Raw genomic sequence first — 12445 nt, 5'->3', positions numbered from 1 at the left:
TTTGACGCATGTGTAAGCTAGGGCAGAATTAAGTCACAGGCCACATGTCGATGGTCAAATATAGGTACTTGTGCTATTTTTGAGTGGAAAACAAAGGAAAATTATGTTCATCACTAAAATGTGTGCAGACACTATGAAATTATGTCAAATGTATATCTGCTCTGCACAATATGACGTGATTTGTAAATGATGTCATAATAGCCTTACTAAATAGCCTTGTTGTAGAAATAAAATTATAATTTGCATTAGTTTACTTCGCATTAGCTGTCGTGTGAACGCAATTTAATTCGCATTTGTTTAATTCGCATCATTTCACTTCGCATTAATTTACTGCGAATTTAACTCTCCGTGTGAGCAGGGCATAAGACTTTGATGTTTGGTCCAAGTGGACATCTAATTTGCTGACTAAAATGTGTCTGCATGTGACACATAATAACTTCTTGTGATATCATTTTTACTGCTTTGTTCTTAAAATGTAAAACTAAAATCTTTCAAATACAAACCAAAAAAAAAAAAAACAACAACAAAAAACAACACGCACAGACACACATTTATTAAAAGGACTGTTTCTCATACATGTATATTGGTTTACTTATAACCATCAATATAGATCTATCAAATCTGAATACAAATTTTAAACTTCATTTCCTAATATTTATTATGTATATGTAAACTAATGTAAATTCAATTTCATGAAGTTTTTAATACTCTTGTTATTTTTTTTTAAACATTCTAAACAAACAAATGCATTTTCTAAATGTAATAAATGCCCTTAATATTAAAATTCCTCAACAGGGAAAGTATGGAAAGTAATTCATAGCATGGGGTGCTATGTGGAGATATTTTTGTCTATTCTATTAATTTGTTCCCTTTCAACAGAAGCATATGAGATTTTAATGGAAGCTAATAAAACCATACAATACCTTATTTGCCTGTGCCCTGCATACAACAAAATTCTGGGTGCCAGACCTTTTGAAAATAAGTGTCCCCACTGTGAAAAGCAGTTCTGGTTTCTCCATATTTAATTTATATTTAACCCTTTGATATTTACCAAATATATTTGAGAGCAATTATCCAGTAAAGGAACTCGTGCAAAAACATTTCTGGGCAGAATTAATATCTGGCTCATTATGTGTAAGTAAATGTTCTTTTAGTAAGCCATGATTTCCTTTTTATAAAGGTGTTTTTTAATCATGTAGATCACCACTTCTATAAAGCTATTTATCTAATTCCCTGAGACTTCTCCAAATTTTATACAAATATATATAGATCTCACTTTCTCTCACTCCTTAAAACGAGACCTGCTTAATATGACAAGTGAGAGCTACTCTCTACAATCTGAAAGGAGTCCAATCAAGAATGTTTGGGGATCCAGACACCTTTTGTTGAGGCTAAGCAATCCAACCCCACCTCAACAGTTCCAATCAAGAGTACGGGGAGATTCCAACACTTTTCAATAAGGTTAAGCATCCAACCCCACCTCAACAGTGTCAATCAAGAGTATGGGGAAATTCTGACACCTTTTGCCAAGATAAAGCAATCCAACCCCACCTCAACAGTTCCAATCAAGAGTATGGGGAGATTATGACACCTTTCAACCAGGCTAAGCAGTCTAACCCCACCTCAATATTTCCAATTAAGAGCATGGGGAGATTCTGACACCTTTCATCCAGGCTAAGCAATCTAACCCCACCCTCAACAGTTACAATCAAGAGTATGGAGAAATTCTGACACCTTTTGTCAAGACAAAGCAATCCAATCCAATCCCAAAATTCTCAAAATCCATGTCTCCTAAAAATGTAATCACTTTTTGTAAACCATGAAGTCAACCTTTTCTGAAATACCAGCTAGGAATTTTCTGTGGAATCCTGCAAACAGACCTTATCACAAAATGGCCACCTACAAAACATACCAAAACAAAGAGCCAAGAAAGTACAAAACATACTGTAAACCAACTTTTAGCCAACAAAGAGCCAAGAAAGTGCAAAGCATACTGTAAACCAACTGTTAACCAACAAAGAGCCAAGAAAGTACAAAACATACTGCAAACCACCTGTTAACCAACAAAGAGCCAAGAAAGTGCAAAACATACTGTAAACCAACTGTTAACCAACAAAGAGCCAAGAAAGTGCAAAACATACTGTAAACCAACTATTACTTATATTCACCATTTGTCAGTTTGAAATCAATCAACAACTATTAATTTTCAATTCTGAAGAAACATTCTATTAAATAAATATACTGTTAAATAAATTGTTTGTGGTGAGAAACATTCACGAGTAAAACAAGGTCACAAAACTAGTATTTCTTGAACAGGAATAGAAGCTGGTTTATAGTAACTAGGATGCAATCAAGATCCTTGCTCTCTTAAGTGTATCAAAGGTTTTGGAGACATTCTAATACACTCAAAGACTTTAAAAGCTTACATATTTTTTTGTAAGATTTCTGTATAAATTTTGCAAACAATAGCCTACCGGAATAACATGAACCCCTGGAGTCCAAAATGTTTAATCAGCAGAATTCTGTTCATGTCTTGCAGTAAAACTGCACTTCACTTGATAAATACTCTCTAATCTGTTTGATATGCTCTAGAATATTATCATAAGTCATTACAATCTTTTTAATCTGTCAAATAAACCAAAATAAAAGGGTAATGTGGTGCATGAAAGAGAATCTTTAAAGACTTGCATTTCTTCTATTTACCAAGATGCAGTTGGAAAAACAAAATTCATTTATGAAATTTCGATTCTTCTCACTCTCTTTTTACCAAGAACAAAGCACTGTAAATGCCTAGCTATTTAATTTATAAGCAATGTCTTGAAATATAATCTATGTCTACCTATATTCAATTTATTATCAATAAATGTTCATAAATGCAAGGTGTGTGTATGCAATGCAATGAAGGTGTCACTCACAGACAGGTAAAAACAATTACGACACAGTTGCTACGAGTCAAAAGAACAGAATGACATTATAATGTACTATAAATCTCTAATAAAGCTTGCCTTTGAGGTAATAATTTCCCCATTAACTTCTCAAAGATCTACAAGTATTAAATAAATTCCTGCGTGGCATTTTTCCCTTTTCTCGTTGCACCCTTCATAGATGTTCATGCCATGCTTTGTTATAGTGTTTCAAAAATGTCAACAAATAAAGAACCTTACAACACAAATAATGCTTGTTATTAAAATAAAGCCAGTAGGGAGTATATTACTTGATGTGATTTATTTTAATTTCCCAAGTTATAGGCAAACATGAGAGCAATTTATGAAGTTTTACGCAGTTAAGGGTACATGCAATCATGCTGTTTTCAAAAAAGACTAACAGGACTGATAAAGCTTGGATCGCAAATTGCAAAAACCAAAAATAGACAGGGTACAACAGAAATACATTTTTAAAAGCTCTTTATAGGATGTTAAGTCTCTTTTAAGAGCTTGCATGCAACAACAGTACTATAGTCTGGCACTGACTGGCAACTTACAGTATTCTGGGGAAAAGATGTAGTACATGCAAGAACTTATAAAAATGTCTTCTCATTGCAAGCAGGACACAGACATTGTAACATATACAAGAAAAATCTCAATACTCTGAATGCATATTTAGGTACATCAGAAATACACTATTTTTGCGCTGTCTCTCTATCTACTAGTTTAAGCTTATCCTGCACTTCAGGTCTAAAAACAGCTTCCTCTCATTCTATGACAGGGCAAGAAAAATAAAGACTGATTAAAATTTCTAAAGAGATCAGAATTATGGGTGACAAATTCACTTTCTGATTGTCGGACAAAGTTTTGTAATCTTCTAGCCAGGGAAATCTGCAAAAGGAATGCCCAAGCACCTTAGGTCCAATATCCACCTTTTGGTAATTTGTTAGAAAGTCTTGATCAAAAATTCAATGTTTGCCAAGAACACTGATAAAATAGCAGTAGTGGAATCAAATATTGATCTTCTTGGTCTATATTCTTGTTTTAATGCCAATTTCCCTTTTTCCATTCATTACCTGAGTAAATACGAGCTGATTGTCATCAAATGGCGATGAAACATTAAAGCGAGCCTGGTAAAGTTGCCATTTGATACATGTATTTGCTCTAACAGACTTGCCACTTAATGTCTCTCCAAAGTGATGTCACGGATTGTGTCAAAAACAACAGAGAATGTACCCATATCTGATGTTTAATGAAAAATTATCAATTTTAAATGTTTTTTGCCGTGTGCACCATTGCATAAAGTTTAACAACCAGACCCTTCTCCACTTCATGTACAGATAATGTACTCACACAAATATGAATTATCTTTTTTAAAATTTTTTTTGAACCAATAGCTTTCCACTTTTCAAGGACTGTCCTTTGTATTCTGTGCACAGCTTGTGCTAGGAAGCACTGGCATGCAATATGTAAATCCCAAGGGACACATTTGTCTTAAAAATTAGTATTTAATATATATATATAGTTTTTCACCTGAAAGAATGGATACATAAATTTTGAATTGTAAGCGGAAACTTTTTTAATTTCCTTTTTTGAGTAGTGATGAGGAAACATGTCAGGGACATCATTAGCTATTATTGGATGTGCACAACAATGCAATGCAATATGATGATGAACTTTTTGGCAAGTAAGAGAAATGCTGTCATTCATTAAAGGAGGAAACAGTTAACTGACATCAAGCCAATGGTTCTGTGCTGCAGCATTGTTTTTGAAATGGGAATTTTGGTTGGACCTTGTTAACATTGATTTTGGTATAATGGGACTTTTTGGTTTGACAAGTCTTGTGAACTTATTATACCAATCACCACTTATATAGCATTATTTATGCTACATATTTAACAAAACTTTGTTAATTAAGCCCTATAACCTTTAATACCTATTGGTTTTAGAAATAACTTGTGGTTGCTTTATAAGAAGATAGCAAAACAACCAAAACAACTGGCACATTTGATAAGGGCAAACTGTTATTTTCATTATTTTAGGGCCAAAAACATGGGGGCAATATTGTCCCAGTACTGCAGCACAGCTAACATGTCAATTGTGTTTAATGTCAAATTCTACTCAGGCAACATGTCCAGTTGTTTTTATTAAAGAATATGTAGTCATAACTTAGCAGAAATAAAGGAATAAACATTAGATTTATAATTAAACAAAAATTCTTGATGTTTACCTAAAGGGTTAACCATCTTCCAGTGATTTGTCTTGTCAGATGTATACCTCAAATTTTAATAATTTAATCAGACCTGCACAGCTTTAAACATGCAGTTACCAAAACTTAAAAAGCTGGCTGGTAGCTTGGAATCTAACACTGAAACATTTATATCTATCAAGATTACAGATATTTTGAAATGAAATTGCAATTAATCTGGCTATTATTTTGGAGCTAAAAACTAAAAAACATGTTTTTACAAAGATTACGGAGATGATGTGCCTTTTGTTATTTTTGACACTATGTTTTCTTTCTACATTACAATTTATCTACCACTATTTAAGATGATCAAGAAATCAGATGTGGTAAAATCTCTGTACAGATTTGGGTTTTTTATTGTACATATAAACAATTTCTACCAGGAATATATTTAAACTTACCACAGAGACTGGACAAGTATTAAAAAGGGAGGGGGGGGGGTGGGGTGGGGTGGGAGGGGCAGTCTTACCTCAGTTTTGACTTTGTGGATGTTGCTCCAGGCTCGATTGAAATCTACAAAAGAAAGGAAGTTTACTAATTTCAACACTATGACAATTACAAACTTTACAGAAACAAAATACAAATAGACTACTGTACAATTATTTACACGTGGAGACACTCATAAACACAATATCTACCCGATATGCACTTATTGTAGGGTCAAATTTACCCAGATACAGATAGGTAACAACGAAGAGGGAGCCAAAAACAAACACCACTGTAGAAGATCAAATGTTTGAGAAAAAAAAAACTAGTAAAATAAAACACTACTCATGGCTTGAAAGAGCAGTTATTCAAAACTGGCAGACTTTGTTTGATTTTGCTGGCTGGGGCATCTAGATCAATAGAGAAAATGTGTGCTTTATATGCTATGGTGCAAATAATCAAACTCTATTGTATTTTTGAATATGTGTTTTGAATGTTGAAATATTCTAAGTGATAAATATTTTCATAGTAAGGGCAGAAGTCATATTAATTAATAAATGGGTAAATCAGGTTTTGTAAATATTGTAACTGTCCTTTACTGAATTCATACAAAGCTAATATGAACACCTTGAGAAAAATTGCACATTCAATGTCATCACATCAGGGAAAAAATGTGTTTCCAAACCAAAAGACAGATTGTCGAAAAAGTTTTCAAGCAAACTGGTAAACTTTTCATAGTGCTTTTTTTTTTTTTATCAAAGTTTCATTAATGCATCTCTATCTACATTTATAAAAAAGACAGCTGCAAACATTTGGAGGGAGTTGAGCTGTCCTCCAATGACCAACAGAATTTTAATCTGTATCCAATATTTAATACGAAGAATTATAGGGATTTGTCTCTAATCCCTTTTATATCAACAGTACCAAATAAGCCACAACCATGCAGATAGTATGCATTTGTTTATTTTATCTACATTTGAGCAAAATTCCTATCACTTTTATATAATATGTTATGCAGGAAAAGGAGATAAATTTGAACCAATTTTGAGTTTTACAAATCAAAACTTTCTTTGTATAAACATAATTGAAATAATGAGTTATTATTAATTATCATCTTGATTTGTCACTATTTTTATCCTTAAAATATCAAATATTTTGGCTCTTCCATGGTTTGGGGTGACAACATTTGCCATGAACACCACATTCACAAGGGGCATTAGGCTAAACATTTAAATGCTGAATAAAAGTCAAATGGATCAAAACAACTTTTCACTGTCCATGTTGCCCTAAATCCCCTCATTTTGAGGTCTTTCACATCTGCCATTTCAGCCAAAACCACTCTTATTACAGGGCAGAAGAGGGATTTTCAAAGTGTAGTGTTCCAATAATCACTTTATAACCTCTATTAATCCTTTACGTGGACTTTGAATTTGACAAGTGTTCAAAATTAACATTTTTAGTAAACTTGTAGCAATAAACGTTTGTGAACAAGACTTTGTAATGAATTCTTTGACAAGAATAAACTAAAAAAACAAGTCATGCTCTCTAGCTTTTGTTTTTATGACTTGGTAAATCAATTTTGTAAAATGTCATCCTAAATTATTATAACATAAAACTTTAAAAGCAAGTGTACAAATTTAATATCAGTATCCAGTGCATTTCAAAGGAATTTTTAAATTGCCCATAATTACAGCTAAAACTGCATCTTAATGCATTTTAAAATTTACATGCAAAATATTTCAAACTGCCCTATAAAATTACAAATCTAACTTCATTATACTTTCTTAAAAATCAAATAACTGATAATGCATTTCATGGTAGGCAAACAGAAGATAACCAAATAGAAACTAAACACCAACACTTTGTGCAAATCAGTTTGTAAAAGAATAACAATTTCAAAATGAATTTATAAATCACTGAGTCTAACAATTTATCAACATGCAACTGTTAATTGGTAATTTTTGGAAGAGCACATTATTGCAACTTTGCCACAAAATCAATGGACACTGTCAAGTCTTCCCAATTCATATTCAAAAAGTCCTCCTGCATAGCTAATAATAATTACAATGGGACATGACAATCATTCATCTTTCATAAATATATTGATCAGGTCTGTATTTATTTGACACAACAAATATCCTCCTCAAGGGAATAGTAAGCTTGTCCTACTTAGAGCCTGGCTATTTCAGAGACACACTTTCATTTTATGGTCTTAGTAACATTCCCAAGTGATAAATCCTTAACATGTTCAACATTGACTTTATGGCCTGTCCAGCATAAATACAGGTGGACTAATTTTAGAGACAGGGGATTAAAAATGTTGTCACCTTCATTCATTAGAGAAATCAACAATCTTGAATTGACTTTATCTAGCTCCAGTTTCATGGATTTAATTAACTTTTCCCTCTATAAATCTTGATATACAATAAAGGTGTATTTATCTGGTTTATGGCCATTATCATTTCCAGATCATATTCTCATCCATCAAAACAAGAATCCTGCTCTTACAAGTCCTGTAACCAACCTTAAAACCTAGCCCTTGCTTAGTAAAAAAAAAAATCAATGATTTAAAATATAGAAAAAAATCATTGATTTAAAATAATGTCTATCGTCTTTCATGCACTTCTTACTGGGTTTTAGTTTGCAGTACATTTATAGCATGCCTGCTAATATATGTCTACAATGTTTTACTTTCTATGCTAGTCAAATACTCATTATAAATAGAATTGTGTATTTGGAACAGAAAAAACAAAATGACAATACCTTATATGAGTGGACAATACACAGATCTAATCCTTTAATCAATGGACAACACAAAATTCATTTAATTCTGTTATCAATTGATCACACAAAAAAATAAATTCCTCCAATTCATAAAAACAAAAAAAAGGATGAAAATATAATTCAAGGATCCATTTTCCACAACCACTGAAATTTAGAATCCCATCAGAACCACAGTGCAATAGCACAGAGCTTCAACCAATGTCAATTCATTTCTGTCCAACTCCCAAAGCCTGATCCAATAATGTTATATACCGGTACTTATAAAATTGCCAATACCTTATCTATGCCTGTCTGGGCAGGCTTCAAAACTATTGGATATTTTTCAAAGCAAACACTACCCTTTACATTTAAAAATTTTTGGGCTACCTTTAAATATATATACACATGTACTTATGTTTGTAATAGTCTGTTTGGAGTTAATGCCATGCCAGGGGTGAACTTCAATAACCAGGCTGTAAAGAGACCGAGTGACTAATCATGGGGAACGAACCTTATTAATTTACTCATGGCTTAATCAAATTCTGTTCAAAGGCACTGAATGGAAGTCTAAAATGATAGAATGCCAATATCAGATGCATGATGTAAATGACTGATCACATGTTTATCACATGGTGCCTCTGATGCAAGCGGCTAATTTGCATACGCTTTCAGCATGAAAGTTTAATTTTGCAATTTGTAGTAATGATGAATATCAAATTTAAATCTGATAATTGATTAGGTTGAGACTCTTGTAATAAAATAATTTCACTTCAGCTGTTGGTATACCCTCTAGAAGATGAAAAGAAAATAGTTGCATAAAAGGTCTTCCATGCATTAAATTCACTCTCCAGTAATCTGTGGGAGATCAGATTGTTTACTCACAGGCTTCAGTGATTACTTCTTGATCTAAATTGTCAGTGGTGACTGGATAATAAAAATGTAATTGGGTCAAAAAATGACTGAGATTTGGACAAGTCAAATGTACTTCCATAATTTTTCTGCAAGCAGTGACTCCCTGTCTCCTCTCAAAAATTCACTCTAAATACCCCCCCCCTTCTCTATTTTTAAAGTCCAAAGAAATGACAGAGGTATCATTTTAGATTTTTTTTCTTATGCACCATGACTAAACAATACAAGTTTACTTCATTTTCTCGGACTTGCACTTTTCAATTTTTGCACTGCAAAACTGCCTGATTTTTAGTGAGTTTAAGCATTTGCATTCCTGGTCTGCATCAAGTAAGCTAAAGCTGCATAAAAACACTTTATTTTAAAATAACAAGATGTATTTGTGAAACACTTATGCCCCATATAGCAGCTCATGGCAAAAGTTTAATTTTCTCATATGCAAGTCAAACTCCAAGGTCAAGATATCAATTATGTTGGTACCCAAAGAAAGATCTTGTCACAAGGAATATACCTATGAAATATGAAAGCCTTTGCAGCAACCATTCAGAAATTATAGTAAAGGTTAAAGTTTTTCAAAAGTAGGCAAATCTCAAAGCTCAAGGTCATGTGGTGAAAAATACTGGTACTTAAGAAAAGGTTTTGTCTTAAGGAATACATCTGAAATATGAAAGCCCTAGCTCCAAGTGTTCAAATGTTATGGCTAAGGTTCAAGTTTTATTCAAAAAAGGTCAGATTCCAAGTTCAAGGTCATCAGGTCAAAATTGTTGGCACTCAAAGAAAGTCCACTTCACATGTGAAATATGAAAGTCCTAGCACCAACCATCCAAAAGTTATGGTGAAGGTTGAAGTTTATCAAAAGTAGATCAAACTCCAAGGTCAAGGTCAAAATTTGAACCCAAGGTCTTGTAACAAGGAACAAACATGCAAAATATGAAAGCCCTAGCTTCAACCATTCAAAGGTTATAGTCAAGGTTAAAGTTTTTCAAAACAGGTCAAACTCCAAAGTCAAGGTCAAAGGATCAAAATTATTTGTACCCAAAGAAAGATCTTACCCTAAGTAATATACATGTAAAGATGAAAGCCCTAACACCAACTGTTCAAAAGTTATGGCAAAGGTTTAAAGTTTGGTAAAATTTTGCAAAAGTGGGTCATACTCCAAGGTCAAGTTAAAGAGGACAAATATGTTGGTACCCAAGGTAACGTCTTGTCACATGGAATATGCATGTGAAATATGAAAGCCCTAGCTCCAACAGAACAAAATTTATGGGCAAGGTTAAAGTTTTTGCGGACAACCAGAAAAACAGACAGAAAGATGGATGGATAGAGCAAAAACTAAATGCCCCCAAATCTTCAAATAAGGGGCATAAAAGGTACAGTATATAAAATAAAATCATGAAAATGCTGATTCATTTCATGCATAATATTAGAACCTTCTTCAATTGAGGATACTTCTGGACTGAAGATTGAGTCAATCAAACTTATTGTATTGCAAGACAGAACTGAAAATTTAAGTCTAGAATAACAAATTGTATTGTACAGCATTGCCTTTAACCCCAAGATTTACCTCATAAAAGTCATAAAATTGTATTTATCAATGCTGTATTTTTTTCCCTTACTGGCCTTAGCCCAGCCTATTTATTAGCTATAGTCTGTAAGTATGTCTAGCAATGATGTGATATAATGATTCTGAATTTTTACTGGCACAATAGGCCAGGGTTTATGAGGGGAGAAGCAAAAACACTTGGCTAGTAGTTAATGATAATAAAAAAAGAAGAAATGATTTCTAAGATATTGGTTTGGTATAGCAGAGAACAAGGAGGTGTTTGACATGAAAATGCATAAGGGTCATGAGATCAATCTATGGCCAACCTGTTAGATGATCAAGCATATATGGTCCTTGAGATATTGGCTGGGAATTATTGATGCATGACCTTTGACCTTTTGATAATAAAAAAATCAATAGGGGTCATCCACTTACCATAGCCGTCCTGTGCATAAATTTTGATGTTTGTTGTCTATCGAGCAAAAGGATCTCAAGACATTTGTAAGAAACCATCAGATGCAAAGTAATATTTCTATCTTCTTTCAAGAAGAACAGAAAAAAAATCATTATTCGCCATAGGTTTTGAGTTCTTTACTTAGAAGAACACTTAAAAATAAGAACTACTTAAGTATGTAAATAAAATACAATTAAATATAAGCAATAAGTTCTATCCAACAAAGCAAGTTCTCTGGTGCACAAAAGGCATCAAATGAATATTCACTGTGATGCAATCTAGTTAATGAGGGGGTTAGAAAATAATTATCCTGTTAATTATATATTATATTGCAAAAAAACACTTGAAGAAGAAACTTGAGTCTACACCTCCTATCTTTCTCTTTTGATCTCAAATGGACAAGTTTGATTTAAATTGAACATTACAAACAAAAGGGTGTCAAGCCAAGACAAAATGAAGGGCAAAGAATTCACATTAGCCACCATATTTGATTAAAATTTATTCAAAAAAGGTCTTCATATTCATTTCAAGGTAAATTGATGACAGGATGAAAGATATTTATATGCTTCTTTTATCAAGAAATTTCAAGCATGAAAGAAATCAAACATGTCAATCATCTGTGATTTTAGAAGTCAAGATCCCATGCATTTTTAGAAATTATTCTAGTGTTGAGAAAAAAAAAAAACTTGAAAAATACAAAACTCGGAGATAATTCTATTTAACTTTACAAAGGTTGTAAACACTTGGAAACAATCCAAAATCTTGCAATACATTGCCAAACGATTAAAGACGCCATACTGGTACACATCAAAACTCCTTTTTTTATCAAAAGGAAAACTTCATAAAAGGAAATCAGATTTTTACAGCTCATCGGGCATTGTGTTCACTTCTGGAGGGAGGGAGAAAAATCAGGTTTTACTGTCAAACTCTGCTGAGCTACGTATCAATATTCTCAGTAGCTATGAACATTATCTTACTTTAAAGCATTTCAATGAGAGGGAAAACTCTGCATTTACCCTGTTTTCTATGGGGTCAGGTTTGGTAAATGGTATTAGCCTGGCTAAAGAAAATAATCTATCTACACCCTGCATTTTACACTTTGAAAAGAATCTAAACAAATATGATATATAAATATTTCTCCATTTGATAAATTCTTTTTAAAATCATGCCAAGTGCATTTT

General features: G+C 32.8%; 1 protein-coding gene across 1 annotated transcript in view; it reads right to left on the bottom strand.

Moving 5' to 3' along the window:
* Positions 1 to 12445, bottom strand: part of LOC133179005 (centrosome-associated protein 350-like) — a 71717-nt gene that overhangs the window by 52843 nt on the left and 6429 nt on the right. Inside the window, exon 3 of the mRNA XM_061313681.1 lies at positions 5642 to 5685. Coding sequence (XP_061169665.1) covers positions 5642 to 5685 — 44 coding nt within the window. The remainder of the gene's footprint in view (positions 1 to 5641; positions 5686 to 12445) is intronic.

The sequence above is a fragment of the Saccostrea echinata genome, unplaced genomic scaffold (genome assembly GCF_033153115.1).
Source record: "Saccostrea echinata isolate AGI-Se365-2 ecotype Australia unplaced genomic scaffold, CSIRO_AGI_Sech_v1 ptg000004l, whole genome shotgun sequence".
NCBI classification, from domain to species: domain Eukaryota; kingdom Metazoa; phylum Mollusca; class Bivalvia; order Ostreida; family Ostreidae; genus Saccostrea; species Saccostrea echinata.
Note: the sequence above shows the minus strand (reverse complement) of the source record. Positions and strands in the feature narration are given on the sequence as shown.